Raw genomic sequence first — 18,118 nt, 5'->3', positions numbered from 1 at the left:
TAGCATCTTCAATTAATAAAATAAAATAAAATAAAAACTGGAAGCTGCTCTCGGTTTTCCATTAGGACCCAGCAGAATGCCTCGTCCTAATAAATCTGCTGGACGCAGCACTCCGTCTCCAAAGCCAAACCATGGTTTCGTTCACACCGAGCTTATAAGTGTAGCGGCTCTGTTTCCCTCCTGTAGTGCCAGATCGACAACCCTCAACTTAAAAGCTGCATGATATGAGTTTGAAAACCTTTCTCCGTCGTGCCTGCTGCTAGCATGTGCTTGTTCTAAATGAAAATTAGCACGTTCTTCTTTGATTTACAATTTTGACTTCTAATGATTCACTTCCTGCTAGACAGCCCCCTGGTGGTTGAAGAAAAATACACAGAAAAGCCACAGCGGGCTACAATCCGCATGGTTCAAAGTTAAGGAAAATAGTAGCAGCTTTTAGTCCGGAAAATACGGTACCATAGTGAAATTGAATAATTTCCACGGCACACCTGACGATCACTCACGGCACACTAGTGTGCTGCGGAACAGTGGTTGAAAAACACTGCTTTATACTGATGAAAACAAGAGTGTGGGGTTAAATTTGTTAAGGGCCCAGTGGCACTCCACTTCCATGAGTAGCCAAGTGCTTTATATGCTGTTTAACACACAAACATGTGTTGGATATCATGAAACATGGCTGTGGTGTAAATTGTTACATCATGGGGGCACATTCCCAGTTATTGGCAACTCTGGTAAAGATGTGATTCCCTAAAAAGAGTGGTTGCTATGGAGACTTTGTGACCCCTCCCCTCCATAACAGTTCTCAGGGTCACTTTGGAGATTGTTTAACCTTTCTATCCTCCTCACAGTCTTTTTTTTTCTATAAATTTATAACTTTACACCGTAGGAGCATCACAAAAACAAATGCTGTTCTAAAAATTGCACTTATCCATTATCAAGAATAGGGATGTACAGCAGCTGCATTAATAGTTCAGATCTACAGTGAAATAGCATTTCCGTTTTGTTTTGAAACGCAAGCAGAGCTTTTACTGATGCTCGCATGAAACTGACAAAATGTTTCAAACTGCGAAAGTAACAATCACATCCACACTAAGATGTTTCGGGTTAGAAAGCATCATCAGTTTGAGCTTATCACTGTTACTGCCCAAATCATTTTATTTATATGTTTATGTTAGTTATGCAGAAAAGAAAAAAAAACATCTGTTCGTACTCCGTATTTGACATGTTCTCTTGTTTTTTCCATTTTGAAGAGTGACAAGAACACAGCATGTCATATATTTACCCAATGAAAACAGGAAGTCATGGATTATTATGCAGACACTAGAGTCAGCATAAGAAAATTAAGTGTAAATGGAAAACATGTCTTAGATGCATTTGCTTTATAGAAACATTTGGTGGTGCTACTATTTGTGACTCAGATAATTTTGCTCAAATAAATCATATTCAAACAAGACATATATCTATATATTCATACAAAATGAATGTAACGCAAATTGAAGGCTGGGATTTTTCCAAATATTTTGTGTAAGTATCAAATATTGTGGTTCAATTGCATATACAAGAATACACTTATCCAAGAACTTGTCTGACGCCTTTAAAGGGGTTTTTAATAATCATGTTTTTTGGAAATAACATAAATACATGCAGTTAAGAGGCGTTTGTTTGTCATCGACCGTGCCTGTGGGTTTTCGTAAAAGGCTGCTGTACGGATGTCAACCTCTCAAAGGTCAGGAGAGAGGGACATCATTAATTTAGACCTTTTTGATCAGCTCCATATGCTTCACTTACCACAAAATAAAAACTACAAATGTCAGGTTTTTTCCTTTTCTTTTTTTCACTGTTTGCATGGCAATAGTTCAAAGATAATACATATGCTTCAAACTTCTGAATACTTGAGCTTTTGATTTTATTACAGGCAAATGTAATACTTTTTTTTTTTTAAGTGGCTAATATAGGCCTTTTAAAAGCTTCAGTTAAATCTGTTGTGAAAGGCATGTGTCTGGTCTGGTCTGGTCGGAAACCTTCGCAAACACACGAACGTCCCCGCACGCGCGCACACACACACACACACACACACACACACACACACACTAATATGTACGCATACATGGTCTAGTGGCAGGCGCAGGAAGTTTTTAACTAGTGGTTTTAATTAGAACACGTCTATTTCCTGCTGCCCTTTCTTTCTTTCCAGCATAATTGCTGACAGGTGTTCGCTTATTCACTGCTCCAGCTTTTCATCCTGCACTACTTTTATTCTCTTCAAAAGACACTTTTGTCATGCATTTTTCCTTTTAAAATTATTATTGTTATTATTGCAAGATTTWAAAAAAAACCCAAAAAAAGAAAATCTGTTGGCTAATTAAAAGCTGTATGACGCAGATAACTGCCTGCTATTTTCCCCCTTTCGTGACACTAATGTGCTTGATTGTATGTTTATTCAAGTCCACCTACACGCTGGCCATTAAGCTTACCGCGCTTCTGTCGTGATTTATTTGTGCGTTTCTGCACCAGCAGGCGCACGCATGCTCCAGAGACGGAAGACAAGTTCTGCATTGGGCTTCGACTCTGTCATGCATGTTCATCCGATGTCACCTCGGTCCCTCACAGCTCTTTCCGTCTGTGCCCTTACCCAGACTTTTCCCTCTGTGTGTGTGTGTGTGTGTGTGTGTGTGTGTGTGTGTGTGTGTGTGTGTGTGTGTGTGTGTGTGTGTGTTTGCGTTGTAAGCATGTGTCTGATTCTCTCCGCTCTTGTTAGGCCGGGCAGTAAATCCGTCACTTGTTTATTTTTCACCCTTTTTTTTATTTTTTTTTATTGATATTGGCACAGGAACCTTCAGCCTGATTTGTCGCTAAAAGATGGACTTGCTTGTTTCTCTTTGTGCCGAACTCTTTTGCCCGGCCTTTCTGCTCTCCTCCAGCCCCTTGTGTGACTGACAGGCCTTATTGGGCTGTAACAGGCGTAAACCCCCCTCCACACACGCACTCTTTTGTTCGAGGACAATTCTCACACAGATTCGGAGCCGTGCGCATTCTTTGCCCACCACACTATTTGGTGTGCACCGGGGACCAAAAGAATCGCGCCCTGTCCCGCTCCTCCTCCTCCTTCTACTCCTCCTCCCGTCCCCTCCCCTCATCCCCTTCTCTCCGCTTCCCCTCTGTGAAATGAACACTTCAGCAGGCCGGAAACATTTAATCTGGCCCCCTTTTGAAGAAAATTAATTGAAACTTGTCCCACTATAGCCTCCTTTCTCGCGCCCGTCTCTCCCTCCTTCTCTTTTCATGATTGCGAGTCGAAAATTGTCAGAGGACTTGTTTGCATCGTGACTCTCAAAGGCAAGAAGAGGTGTTATTTCTTCCCTTGTAACAATTCTTTTATTTCTTTTATTTTTTTTCAATTCTGCCCTGAATAGCACCGTAAGGGTCTTAGTTTTGATTGCCATCGACAGTTAATGGTTGCTGTGAGTGTCAGAGTGACAACAGCCACTATAGCGCCTCTTATGCTAGTAAATCGGACCCTTAAGGTGTATAATAGCTGAAGAGGAGAGTTTTGAGGAAGGACAGAAACATGTAATCATGGAAGTGTTCTTTTTTTTTTCTTCTTCTTTTTGTCCAGTGGAGCCATCACCTGGCTCCCTCAGTAGGATCCAAACCGCTCACCCGGCCAGCGGCGACGTCTGCTGGATTCCCCGACCACGAGGCCACATCAGTCTGGGTCTCCTCTGTCACAGAAATGGGTTTATCTACACCCTCTTTTCACACTCCGTCTCAGACCCCCCCCCCCTCCCCCCTCAACCCCCACTCCCAGCCCAACCTCCCCAAAAAAACCCTTCCTGTGTTGGCGAGGGAGGGGGGCATATTATGCTAAAACCCCCAGCGTTAGTTTTTATGTTGCCATAGCAGCCTTGCTCCCACAGGGTTGTGACCTCAGATGATTACAGTACAAAGCCTATTGGGTCTTGAAAACCTCTTTGAAGATGAAAAGTCTTTGATGGTTTGTATTTATGCAAATCTCCCCGATATGATTTATCCAACCGAGATTGAATGGAGAGATGATTAAAATTGCCTCAATTCTTTTTTTTTTTTTTTTCCGAACCTCTTCAATGGAGGTCCACTCTTTCAGTTTTCAGAACAAGACTGGTGAGTGTGAGGGCTATTGTGCTCCTCATTCGGACAAATAGTCATGATGTACCTGGGGTTATTTGTAATGTTTATACATTTATTTATTTTTTATTTCTGATGTCTTAAAGAAGGAGCAGACGGAGAGGAAGGGGAAACTCGGAGGTAGACATTTCTTCTCTGAGCTTTTGCTCTCTCTCTTCTTTCTGTTTTTTTTTTTTTTTCCTTTTTGTCTGGCTTTGAAAGGAAATATCTGACGGAGGGGGCTTTTGTGTGTTTCCAGATGATAGATTTAGGAATTTGGGCAACCCCACTGGCAGTCCAGGGCTAGCTGTGAACTGGTCTGTTGGAAAAAATCGGAATGCTTTGGTCTTCAAAGAATTAAACTCTGGTTTTAAAACCCTACTTTAGGTGAGCTTGCATATTAGCAGGAGTCGTGCAGCATAAAGGCCTCGGCAAAGTGTCACATCACTCCCCGATTGTTGCTGCGTTCTCCCCTGTTACCCGCAACGAAGGAGGCACGCGGAAAACAGAATAATGCGGTGGTAAAAACACGCTCAAAGACGTCCCGAATCTTGTTTCTTCTTCCTTTTCCTGCACTTTCGTTTCTTCTCTGTATGTGTATGTGTGTGCGTGGGTGCATTTACATGTCTGCATGCTCTCTCAGGGGAGCACAAGCTGTAGTGGAGGAGAACCTCTGAAAGAAGGTAGAGCAGAACACTTCAGACGAAGGGGGGAACCCTGGTGTTGATGTAAAATATTTTATTTCTTCGCTTTTGTTGCTGCTCTCCTGTGCTTGCTCCCTGCGCCACGTGAGCCTCCACAGATGTGTTTCTGAATAAGGACTGAAACTGCCAAGGCGCAGGTAATAAAGGTGTCGGGATTTCCGTCAAACGAGGAATTTTAACGTATGAAGACATTTCCCCCCCACCCCCCATCCCGCTCCGCTGTTTTTGAAAATTGTTGTAATCCTTTGCGGTTGTTACCGCAGAACAACACATCCAAATTTAAAGTGACAGAGTTTTTCACATTGCAAAGGCGTGCAATTGAAAGAAAATTATTACGTTGTTTTCATGATGTATTATGCATTCAAACCCCTTTTCCTCTGCCACCTATGAATAAAATCCACTCCATAATTTCCTAGCTAGCTTTTGCTGTTTGTACAATTCATATTCACCCCCAACTAAAACCCATTGCAGTGTTTCTTACCTAGCTTTTGTTATTTACAAAATTTATATTCAGCCCCTTTTACTTGGCCACCCTTAACTAAAATCCAGTGCGCAGTTTTGTAGCTGGATCTTGTTGTTTGTTGAATTTGCATTCGGCCCATTTCCATTGCAACTCTTTGTGCCATTTCTTGGCTCCTATTTTCTGTTTGTATCATTTCTGTCTATCCCCCCTTTATTCTGCTACCCCTGGATAAACTGTAGTGCCTGGTGCTTTTAAAACAAAACAAATCTATTTCTCTGGTTGAATGTAAATGTTGATACTTATAAAAGGTGCTGCTACGTCACCAAGTCCATCTTGAAAATGATTTTTGTCTGGTGAAATGAAGATTATTGTTATTATAATGTGTTATGCTGTTAATACAATTTGTAAATACTAATGAAGTGATAAAAGTACACTGACAAATTCAACCAAATGTTAAAAAGAGTCAGGTTACATGAAAAATGGAATGAGAAAATATTTGGGTTTTTTTCTCAGAGTTAAAGGTATTTGTGTCACCAAAAACCTATTTTCCCACTTATGTGGACTGTGTAAACATGATTGGCTGAAAGCGCTGCAAGTAAATTAATTTATTGCGATTGCTGAGTGCTTTATTGTCTCCCAGTCACACAGAACCGTGGGTGCTGTTAATGAGCGGAGCCTGAGACGTTGCCCGTGTGTTCAGTTTGTTGACAGGTTTCAGCACAACTTGAAAGGACGGACGCTGACAGAACCCGTTCGCCTCGTCACCTTCGTGGAAACCGCTGCGGGCCTGCTCAATTTTAAGGTAGATTACGAGTGAATAAAAGGGGAAAACTGCAAACGTCAGAGATTTTTTTTTTTTTTGCTGTTTGTTCATCGTTGGCTTTAGATTAAAGACTCCCATCAGCGTGAGGAGAACTCGACAACATCCAGAAAGAAACAGGATCTGAAGCTCCTCCACCGCCTCTCAAAATGCCCTCCGTCCTCAGACGTCCTGACATTGTTTAATTAGTGCTAATTTAATATCCTCATAGTGAGAAAATTCTTTAGTCAGATTTCCCTAACAGTGCAGCATGACCTTCAGCTTCTTGGAGGGGTAAAGAGAGCAGATTTGGGGAGCAACCAGCTGGCAGTCCTCCTTTTGGTTCATCTGTCAGTTCTTCAGTATAATTCTCCGACTGCGTTTGTGATCGTGTGTGCGTGTGCCTGTGCATGTGTGTTTTGTTGGCGGTTGGCAGGGGAGGGGGAGATACRAGGGTTTGCCTGTTTCTGCTTTCTTGAGCAAACCCTTTATTTTCGCCCAGACTGAACACCAGGTAACAAACTTGCTGTAGCACAGCTAGAGGCGGTATTAATTTGTAGCTGGGAAAAAAAAAAGAAAAAAAAAAAGCTTGAAAAACATCCGACTAAATGTCACTCTTTACTACAGACAGTCCAGGTTTTTGTTCTTTCAACCGTGACTGCGGCTGCTAGTCTAATGCGCTTTTATCTGTAACACCTGTGTGGCTTTTAATTATGTTTTGTTCCAATCTTTTAGCGAACCCCGAGCTCATTTCTGGCCAAAAACAATAAATTAACGAGCAATTTCCTAGATGAAACGGTTAATATTTCCCTACTGGTGCTGTTAGATGTGTGCACAAATGCAATTTTGTCTTTCAAGTCAAAATGTAATTTAAAAAAGACATGACAAAACAGAGAGAGGGGGGGGGGGGTACTGTGGAGTTCAAGACTATCTATTCCTGATATAACATCAGAACTAATCCATGCGATGAATTCACAGATTTTTTTATTTTTTTTTTCCTTTTTATTTTGTTTGCTCGTGGTTGTTTCTGTGACTCGTCTGTCCGGCTGCTCCTGCTGCTGCTGTTATTATGCTGATGTATTTTGTTCTCTGTCAGGCCGTGTGTGAGGAAATCCGCCAACTCTCTCCCAGGGCCGGGCTCCACCATGACGGCGTGGTGTTTGGCTCCGATGACTTCTGTGCCAGCATAGGTGTCGGTCACAAGCAGCGCTTACATTTCCACACTCTTAAATAACAGCAGATAAGATATTCAAGTCACTTAAACCTTTCCACCTTTTTGACTTTAAAACAACAAACAACATATTTTTTGTTTGGATTTGAAACCGACTGGGCGACGCGGAGTAGTGGCAAGTGTGGCGTGCATATGTACACCGCTAAATAATATCTGGTGCAGTCATTTGTCTTCAGGAATCGCTTCGCTAGTTAACAAAGCCCACGTGTGTTCAGTTTAGTCTCTGTGTAAATCCAGCTGTTCTGCGAAGGCCTCAGCAGTTTGTCACGTAACATTAGTGGATAATCGGCATCATGACGACCGAGGAGTACGCCAGATGCCGCTGGGACAATACTGCGGAGAAGTTTTAAACAGGGTTAGATTATTAAACAAACAGACTAAGACATCACCTTTCACCTAAGCTGACAGGCAGGGTAAGGAGATCATTAATCAGAGAAGCAGCCACGATGCCCTTGTTCCCTGGTTACAGGAAAACTATTAGCCGTGAGCTAAACAGGCCTTTTGATTTATAAAACGGAAAACCAACACGCAACATCACTCTAAACACACAAAGCTGATAGATATGTGGTGGTAGTGGCAGCATCATGCTGTGAGAAGCTTTTCTTCAAAAGAGGCAGGAAAGTTGGTCAGAGTATAAAGGGAAGATGGAGTTCAATACAGAAGCAAACCTGTTAGCAGCTGTGGAGAACTTGAGACTGGAGCTGAAGGCTCGCCTCCAGATGAAAACAATGGCTTGTTAAAATGGTCCAGTTAAAGTCTAGACCTGAATTAAACTGGGGAATATTTGGCGGGACTTGAAAATGAACTCACGGAGTGCTACGTTTACGCTATTTTGCGAAGGAGAAAAGGGCGAAAACGATCCGCCTCTAAACATCTAACCCCGGTAGAGATATACTCCTAAGCACTTGCTGTTTTCTTCTGTGAAAATGCAGTTCTTGTACATGTTGACTCGTGGTGGCTGAATACAATTGCACACCGCACTTTTCAGATTTATAGTGTTGAAAAGCATGCATCGTTTTCCTTTCACTTTAAAGCGATCGCTTTGTTTCGATTCATCACATAATTCCCTTACAAAAAAGAACCGAATGTTTGTTGTTGTAATCAAACAAAATGTGAATATTTTGAAAGATAAGTAATGGATTTGTATGAAAATCTGTATATTTGAATGTTTATCCCKCCTTCTAAGTGTAGATCCACTGTATGTGTTATTTATTAGCTCTCACTCCTCTACCTCAGCATTCTTGCCTTTGCCTCCCGGCCCTCCTCAGGTGCCACGCGGACTAAGGATGCCAGAGAGCTGCTCTACGCGAGGCAGAAGGTGGTGGTGACCACCAAGGCTTTTGGGCTGCAAGCCATCGACCTGGTTTACATCGACTATAAAGATGTGGAGGGACTGAGGCTACAGGCCAAGGAGGGAGCTCTCATGGGTTTCACCGGTAACATTTCTGCCTCTTTCTCTGACTGTAATCATGATTAATATCCTCCAGGTGCTCCTTTGATAACTGCGCTCGCTACCCGTTGTTATCGGTTTTTGTTGTATTAATTGCGTGCCCTATCGTTTCTGCATCCTCCCTGTGGGAGAACATTACAAAGGTCTCATCTGCTGAAAGCACTCAAGATGTCCCACTATTTAGATTTGTTCTTTTGTAACGACGGCATCGGCATGAAATGATATCTATCTGTGCTTCACAACGGAACAATTTAGAGTCTGCTTCCACTCTCGGTAAATATTAATAATTTAGACAACTGCATCCYGAGGAGTCTGTGTTCTAGTCAGTGCCGGTTTTTGATGCCGTGGCTCTCTGTCCAGAGCGGCATATCCTTGTGGGGCAGCATTAGCTCTCATAAAATGTCGACATTTTCAGTTGCACGCTTAACAAATTTCCTTTAGCCCAGTTTTGTGTCCATTCAGTGGAAAGCACTGCCCCATCATCGCTAGTTAAAATGTCAAATACGTACCTATATAGTTGGATCATATACAAAATTCTGACTTGTATTGGCAGATCAATAGGCTTTACTGTTTCTAACAAGTTATTTAAGAAAAGGTTTGAAGGTTGGTTTGTTTTTTCGTGATTGTGTTTCATAGCAATTCTCGCCACGTTTTCTATCTTTATTATTTTAATCTCATTTAGTTATTTTATTCATCAAGATGTCAAAATTAAACGTATCTTCATTTGGAAGTGGGAAACTAAGAAGCTGAATCTCATGGTTTCTACAGCGGTGAGAGTTCCTCAAGGCATTAGTTGCCATGAAAGGGGAAAAAAAAAATGGCAAAGAAGAGACATTGAATCAATGACCTGCTCTTCACCGGGCGCGTACAAAAAATACCTGCACATCATGTTATATCACTGTGTAGGTTGCACTTCTTGCTGCTTCCCACTGAAACTCACCCAGGTGACCTTGTCTGCCACTTCCACCCTCCCGTGTGTTGCAGGGTCATGTGAGTGTGCGTGCGTTTTGTTGTCTATCCTATTTCTGCATCTTCAGAGCTACACTCGGCCCACGATTCCTCAAGCTTAGGCAGAGAGTAGACCGAAAATCCCTTTTTGTTAATTGTTTGCATTTGTTTGGGCCTGACAGATTTGCAGTTTATCTCTCGGCGAATGAGGTCTGCAAAGCTGGGGAGGGGGAAACAGCTGGTTGATGAAATAAATGGTTCGGTTTGAAAGGGAGCAGAAGCATTTAAAGCAGTGGATTAGTGCCGTGCGAGCCGTGGGCACTCGGTATAATCTTGGTTAGTAGCTATTACTGGCCCATGTGTGCTTAAGCAATAATACGGCGCTGCCAGAAGCTCTACCTGTGCAGTAATTGACCTTGGCACAACCTAAGCTGGGAGCAGCACCCATTAAGCGCAGAGTACAGAACACCAGTGCTCCGTACTGGGGAGCTTAGGACAGAATTGTTTTGAGCTGATGTGCACACCAGAAGATAATAAAATATCATCTTTTATAATATTGTAGTTAAATATTTTATTAACTTCTTATTTTATGTAGTCTGAGCTGTTGGTTTGCAATTTAAATTTATTTTTTTTTTTTTAGAGATAGAAAAACAATTCCTCTGCTCTCAGGGACCACATTTCACTTCAGTCCCCAGGACCCTGTCCATCACTCGCCTGAGAGCACTTTGCTAAATAGCCGTCCTCCAATAAGGTGCCAGCCCCACACGGCAGCCCAGGATTGGCTGCAGGGCGTGAATGATGCATTTTAGGAGAACCAATGGATTGTAACCAAGGGCACCTGAGTCACCCAGCCGGCCCTGTTGGAACCATCGTTCTCTTGTTGTCCTAAACAGCTGCACACACAAACACACACACACACGCACAGATGGGCTGACAGTAAGATGCACTTTCTTGTGGTAAAAATATGACCATATTTTCTACAAAATACATCAAGCTTTTTAGGTCTGAGATATAAATCTGTCCATCCTATAGGTTGGCTACCCCCAGCCAAGTTCTTGTTTTTGTCTGTTTTTTGAAAAAAATTGTTTAAAAACATGAAAGCAAAAGCATTGTAATTATTCTATTGTAATATAACATGCTTTCTCAATTAAAATGCTTTCTTACATTTATGGCCACACCAGCTTTCATACTATGTTTACTATGATGTGAAAATGCAAACCAAGCACCTCAGTTGATGTGATCTTTGCCAGATCTTTTCTTCATGGGTTAACGTAGGGTGGGCAGAGCTTGATGAAGCAACTGGGTTCTCTCCTCCCCCCATTTCCCCTGCCCTCTCCTCTGTGATTTTCTTTTCTTTCTTTTTTTTAACCCTACTCGCTCGTGCAGCCCGCCTGCACTGCCACCTTGAAGGATTTGTTGCTGGCGACAGAGCTAAGCCCTAAAGTGTCGGGTTCCCGCTGGCTGCCGCTGAGCCGCCGCTCTCGCCAGACATGTTCATAACCCTCAACTTTATCACTACAAGTTTGATCTGCAAATGTACACGGGATTATATCCGCAGCCTTCGCCCACATTTAACGGAGAAGATGTCTGTGCGTGTGCGTGTGTGTGTGCGCGCGCGTGCGTGCGTGTGCGTGAGATTGTGACCAACAGAGACATAACTCCTTGTTAGTCTTCAGTTTCAGCTTTTTAGAGGCAGACTTTTCTTTTGTTGTAGTGAGCTCTTATGAAGTTGTTGTGGTTTCATTCCCATCCGTTTCACCCCAGTCTGTTTGGACATGCAGTCAGAGACAAGTCAGTTGTGTATTTCCATCTTCTCCTCTCTTATTACTTTTTTATCTTCCTATTCATAATGCATCTCTTGCATAGATGTTCTAAACTGATTTCCCCAACCTACTTTCTCTTTTTGGATCTACAGCTGCACATTATTGTGTTTGCTATAAAGTAGAAAGTAATAATTTGAGCCAAAACAAAAATATTATATATTTTTGTGGGAAAACAGGTAATTGATTTTTAAATACTCTGGGTCAATTCACACCAGGATATTTCTCTCTCTCGTTTCCATTTTGTCCAGTTCTGCTTTGAATTTGTGCCAGTAGACAAACCGTTTTGAACTCAGCTATTTTATTTTGCTTCGTTTGCATCGGTAGATAAGTTCTTTTGACCCAAAATGCAGATGAATAATCATTGTGTTAACACGCCCTATTTCCATATTTCCATCACATGTGGCCCACTTGAGTCTTGAAACATGACCTCTGATTACAGGTGCACTAAAATGCTTCATCCTTCATCACAATGTACCCACCACTTTAAAGCTTTAGAATCTCAACCGCTAAAATTAGACGTCGAGTACCAGCAAGGAGGGCACTAAAAATATTTCCAAATGCATTACTTACACGCATACTCATTGACGCAGCCTACAATTTTTTTTTTCCCCAAATAAGCAATCCTTTGCTGCTGCAGTGTTGCACGAATTGATATTGTGATGACAACAAGTGAGTTTGGCGCACGATCCAGCTCTACCTTTAATCGAAACAAAATACCTGAGGGATCACCTGCCATTAAATGACGTTGATCAAAGTCATAAAACTGCATGAATGAGCAGAAGAGAGAGAATGACAGTTGTTAAAGCAGGTACCAATTGATGCATGGTGGGTATGAAACGTCCCCAGGAAGATCGCTCCCTTTTTTTTTGGAAAGAAAGAAAAAAAAGGAGAGAAAAACGTAACAAAATGAAATGCTGAAAGGGCAAAAATTACCAGCATTATACCGGAAAAAAAAACATGCAGCTTCGACTAAAAGAGCTAAATGTTCCGGTGTGTGTGTGTGTTTCTCTGCAGGTAAGCAGGTCATTCATCCCGGGCAGATCCAGGCTGTGCAGGAGGAGTTCTCCCCAAGTCAAGACAGGGTCCAGTGGGCCGAGGAGCTCATTGCTGCTTTTGACCAGCACCAGAAAGAAGGAAAGGTAATAATAGATGTGGAATTGTGAATTATTTCTCTGAAATAATTTTAAACGCCAAACAAGACTTTAATATTATGGGGGTTGTTACTGATGGAGATTCAAAAAGTTGATGATCAAAACTCTTACCACTTTACATCGCACAGTTCCCACAGATTACAGTCATGAAGCCCGACATGATCGAGCCGTTTTGACTGTATGAAACATAAAGTAATGCAGAGCTCCCCCCTCCCCTACTTATTTTTACACTCTGCTCATCATTTACACCCTACCCTCTCTCATAAGAAAGCTGAACTTCATTATTTTTAAAACATTTCTGGTCTCGATAAAACCAGACGTGTTTTGAAATAAATGGCATCTCTACCGTCACTCCTGTCAAGAAATGCATTTTTGCATTTTTAGAACATTTTGTATAAATAAAAGCACAAAAAAAACAAACGTTTTGGCAACATACAATTACAACATACAATTGGGAGGCCATGTATATGTGAAAAAGTCAACTGCATGCTCTCCCTGAGCAGATAGCCTGACTAATTAACAAAGCAATAGTATAGGTGCTAATTTAAAATGAGAAAATAACTAAAACGTTAAGTACTAGTGAAATTAGTTTGTGCTCATGCTGTTTTTTAGGTCTGTGCGTCTAATTCAAAATAACAATATCCAAAGGTTCTATGTAATTATTTTTACTGTAACAACAGCAGCAGGGATAATTGTTCTTTGTGTATGAATAAAAGCTAGTATAAAAGATTAATGCTACACATATTCCTTTTTTTGCATAAATAGCCCAAACTGCAGTGTTTTTACTTCAGAGTATGAAGCCATAGAAATCTAACACTGGCTCCTGCCTGGTTGTTTGTATTATAAAAGAGCAGCTATTACAGGACCCATCTGTAACTGGCCAGCGTCTCTCTGCTGCCCGTACGCTGCGATGACACGGCTGTTTCTCTGCTCCGACGCTCACACTGATCCTTTGTGCGCGCACCTCCATGGCTCCGGCTGCGTACTGTACACCCCCGGGTGACTCTCAGGACAGTGAGGGGAGGGGAGTTGGGCCAATTAAGTGTACAATATTATTGTCCCTAATTTAGTGCATGGTTGGAGCCTGTGTGCCGAGCTCTGTGGGCTGTCTGCTGAGGTAATACACAATCTGCCCGCCACCTCTCTCTCCCTGCCAGGGCAGCGCCCGAAGGGATTCGTATCTTAGCCCTTGCCTCAGTCGAGCCCTTCGCGTGTTTCTGTGTATTTTATTTATTTAGTATTTTTTTACTCTTCCTTTGTATGACCAGTTTCATGTCTCAGAAAAACAAAACAAAACCATGCCATTATACCAACTCCCAAAATATTGACAGAATTTTGACCTTCTGCAACTGATTATATGTATGAAACGTGCAATGTKTGTGTTTCTCCTCAGGGTGCGTTCACCTTCCACGGCAGCATGATTGACTTGCCCTCGCTGAAGCAGGCTCAGAACATCCTGACCCTCGCTGCGGCGGTRTCCGAGAAATAATCGGAAGGGCCGCATGGTCTGAAGCAGGACAGGAGACYGGAAATCTCACAGGCAAAATGAGCACTTTGAAAACTTCACAAACCATCCCTCTGGCGCAAGATTACAGTGGAAAACATGGTTTATATTTGTGTTATGACAGRAATGTGTGGCTATTATCAGAATCTTACTTGAATTTGCTGTGGTGTGTGCGTGTGAGCAATGCTGTCCTCTGGAAATGAACCTTGCACAGTTTTTCTGGTAGCGCGTTCAGCAGCCTGCGCGCCCACACCCTCCGTCGCTTCAAAAGTCCTGATGAATGCTCTCCCATCAGCACGTCCTGGCAGGGGGAGGGGCAGGGCAGGGGGGGGGCAAAGGGTAAACAAACAACACCACTCTGTTGTGGTGGGTCCATTCCTCGGGCCTCGTAGCTCCGCTCGGGTTCCTCCGCYCGGGTTCCTCCGCCCGCCTTCAGACGAACATCCTCACGTTGTTGCGTCAAAAAAGCTAAAGAAGAAACTCAATTTCGTTTGTGTTTTTATTTTTAACCACAAGGTAAATTGTGCGCAGCAACATTTCCACTCATTTTCTGCATTGGTGGCGACGTGCGCTTACAGCGGCGCTCGTCGAAAATAGCTTCAGCGGAACATGAAAAATGAACTCTAATGAGCGGAGTGAAGAAGTCACAAATGAAAGCACAAAAGGGGTCTTTGTGGAGCACTTGTCTGACTCGCAGAGGCTGTGAAGTGGGTGTGATGTTCGAGGAGAGACAGATTAGTGGCCATGTTGCTCCAGCAGACCAGGACCGAGGCTTTGTCTCTCTGACTGCGGATGGGAGGATAATTGAGGGGGTGTCGAATGGTTAATAGTGCCATTGGTGACCATGGTAATGAAAGGCGCCATACCACCTCTACCCCACCTCATCCGCGCTCTCTCCCTCTCTCTCTTTTTTCATGTTTCTTTCCCTTTACTGTATGATGTATTGTGTCTGGGACAGACCCAGTGTCCATGCCAGTCCTGTCCAGACAAAAAAAAGAGRGAGAGAGAGAGAGAGACAGAAACGGCTCCTGCATCCAGCCAAAGACCCCGACAGTAAGCAGTCGCWCTGGCAATCGGCCACATYGGTGACTCGAAACTGGTTCCCTCTTTGCTGCCATATGAACATATTTAGCTTGTTTTCAAACTCTTAATGAAAAAATAATCMTTTTTGTKTGRTTGAAATGTCATATTTGTAGCCGTTTTTGGACTTTCTGTGATGTTATCAAATGTGTAAACTCTAAAACAATTAACATAGTTTGCCTTGATTGCTTAGAATGCAGATTGTTGCCATATTTTTTCCCTATCCTTTGCTTAACTTTGAAATGTTTTCCTCTTGCTTGTGAAACTTTCGTACATTTGCATTAAAAAAATAAAWAAWAAATAAATCTCTCCAGTTAAAAATGTTCAATCCAAATAAGTTATACAATTAATATGTTAACTTGATCTCTGGGATCAAGTAATAAAAAAAAGTGAAATATAGGAAACACAAACATGTAAACCAAGTTCATAAAGTCAAAAAGTACTGAATTGCATGTTAGTGTGTTGCCGTCTAAAGTTGTATGTTAATTTTGTCTATATTTCTGTTATTTATTCATTTTATTTTTCAGAAATGACTACTTGTATTCATTTAATATTTTTTTCCTTTTGTTGCTCCGGCTTAATATTTCACTGATGATGATGTGATGAACCTAGAATGTCCAGTTGACCTTAACACACATTTCAGCTAGCCCAATATGTTTACCGTAAAATAACAAGCCATTTCAATTCATTATTTTCATATTAAATAGTTACATATTTGTTTTTGGGTTTTTTTTAGGAAAGTTGTTGACTTTAGTTCTTTATGTGTTTTGTATGTTGGTTATATTTAGAAAATTCTCAAAAAAAATAAGTGCAATAATTGGAAGTGCAACCGTTCAGGCAGCGGTCTCCACTTGCAATGCTCTAATCCAGTTTATGTTCCAGCTCTGAAACAGAATCCCGGACAGAAAAAGAAAAAATCTGGGTACACCCAACAACCTTTTTTTTGTTTTTTGTTGGGTTTTTTTAGCTGCCATCACTGTCTTTTCCAATTCAAATCCTGTTTACCGTACTGCTTCTGGAGAACCAGCTGAGGTGCAACATAATAGTGCAATAAGTGTCAAATTAAAAATGTCCTACTTAGYGAGAGTAACTTTGGCTTTATGTTGCCGCATTCAGGTGAATTTCTAAGGCAATTAAAACATTATTTTCTACAGTAAAACAGCTTTCTTACAGCCCCTATTCAGAGTGCTGTGGAGGTGCATGAAAGGCCCTCAGAAAGCCATTTAGCCTCACATGGCTGTGAATGCCCCACGCTGCAAGCCCACCAGAGCGTAACAGAGTGACTTTAGTTTTGCAGGAGCCCAGTTTGACGGGACAACTTGACTCTGCAAGCTGCTCTGCACCAACAGGTGCCCCCCACCCACTGACAGGAAGGAAGACCTCAGAGCAGAATGGGGGGGAGGAACTGCAACATGGGCATCATTCAGGGACAAAGCAAGTTCCTCCTGATGATAAAGGAGCAAATGATTTGGGCAGGTTTATATGTTGTTGTTTTTTTTAAAGAAATGCAGTAGAAACCTCTTCTCATACTATTTTTCACCCTGACATCTCTGTAGATTACAGGAATTTATCCCAGTCTGACTCTTCTGCGTTAATTCTGCGTGACATTTCTATTATATGACAACGCGATGATGATGATGATGATGATAATATTATTAACAGTAATACAAATTCACGTCTTCGCTCGGCAGTCTTATTTAAATACATGTCTCCGGTTATTCCCTGAGAGATTAAATTACAATTAACACGATTAGAAGCTCACAGGAAAAAAAAAATTATAAAAAAAAAAAAATGTGACGGGGAATCAATTAGGCAGCGAGCTGCGTTTCATAGCCCGGTAATGTGCCGGTCGAGATTGCTTTCATAAATAATGAGCGCTTCAGCGGAGGGAAAGAGAGAGAGAGAGAGAGAGAAAAAAAAAGGCTCGTATATGCAAAACACCGYGAGAGGAAAATTAAAACGGAAATGTTTTACATATTTCCCCATTAATCCAAATGGGACCCGTGCGGCTCAGATAGTTTTCYTCTAATTCCCCCCGCCTCCCTCCTGCCCGGGGATGCTCAAATAATGACTTGGATGTTTTAATAGACTTCTAATGGCGATGTATGACGGGCTAATTGCAGCGGCAGATTTTTATTCCGAAGCCATAAGAAACGCCGCAGTTTGAGAGGAGAGGATTTATTTGTTCAGTTGTAATATAACGGAGCTGAGAGAGGGAGGAGCACGTCTCACTTGTGCTAATTAACGTCCAATAATGCTGTTTGCGTTGGCTGCGGAGCTGCTGTTGCTGTTGAAGCGATGTCAGCTCAGGCCCAGACCTCAGAGAAGCTGACAGGAGGGTCGATCATGCGCGGCCCCTCGGGCGGACAGCTGGACGCTCGGTTTCTCCTATSGGCTGAAAGTTAAAAACGCTTTAAATTAAAAACAAAACAAAAAAAAGTGAATTTCTGCTTTGCGTTCTTCAAATTTTTACCAGTAAATGGATCATAAAATGACATGAAACGATGCATTTTGAAGTAAAAAAAGAAAAAAAATGATTTTTATGTGAGCCTCGGGCCTTTTAAACAATATTCCAGCGAGCTCTTTWTTTTTTTAAACACATACGTGACAAAATGAACCCTGGCAACCGACTTTATATATCTTAATGTTTCATTCTGATCATAAGCCATTTGTGAACCCGCTCTGATGACCGTAGCAGTGAGCCTGCCTGGTTGTGAAATCTACCAAGGCCTGCTGCCTCTGCTGCGTCAGCTGGCACATTATACCATCACTAACTCAATTTAAAAGGGGCTTTAAATGTTCCTTTTTTTTTTTTTTTTTTT

General features: G+C 42.0%; 1 protein-coding gene and 1 long non-coding RNA gene across 2 annotated transcripts in view; one reads left to right on the top strand and one right to left on the bottom strand.

The window, feature by feature from the left end:
- The window catches only part of clybl (citrate lyase beta like), a 74,856-nt gene extending 58,844 nt beyond the window's left edge, over nucleotides 1–16,012 (top strand). Inside the window, exons 4-8 of the mRNA XM_008433432.1 lie at nucleotides 6,011–6,112; nucleotides 7,206–7,299; nucleotides 8,609–8,776; nucleotides 12,576–12,700; nucleotides 14,106–16,012. Coding sequence (XP_008431654.1) covers nucleotides 6,011–6,112; nucleotides 7,206–7,299; nucleotides 8,609–8,776; nucleotides 12,576–12,700; nucleotides 14,106–14,201 — 585 coding nt within the window. The 3' untranslated portion in view covers nucleotides 14,202–16,012. The remainder of the gene's footprint in view (nucleotides 1–6,010; nucleotides 6,113–7,205; nucleotides 7,300–8,608; nucleotides 8,777–12,575; nucleotides 12,701–14,105) is intronic.
- Nucleotides 16,013–16,787: 775 nt separating this feature from the next.
- Nucleotides 16,788–18,118, bottom strand: part of LOC103479162 (uncharacterized) — a 2,866-nt gene continuing 1,535 nt past the window's right edge. Inside the window, exon 2 of the long non-coding RNA XR_535911.2 lies at nucleotides 16,788–17,691. This is a non-coding gene — a long non-coding RNA (uncharacterized LOC103479162). The remainder of the gene's footprint in view (nucleotides 17,692–18,118) is intronic.

The sequence above is a fragment of the Poecilia reticulata genome, linkage group LG2 (genome assembly GCF_000633615.1).
Source record: "Poecilia reticulata strain Guanapo linkage group LG2, Guppy_female_1.0+MT, whole genome shotgun sequence".
Lineage (NCBI taxonomy): Eukaryota > Metazoa > Chordata > Actinopteri > Cyprinodontiformes > Poeciliidae > Poecilia > Poecilia reticulata.
Note: the sequence above shows the minus strand (reverse complement) of the source record. Positions and strands in the feature narration are given on the sequence as shown.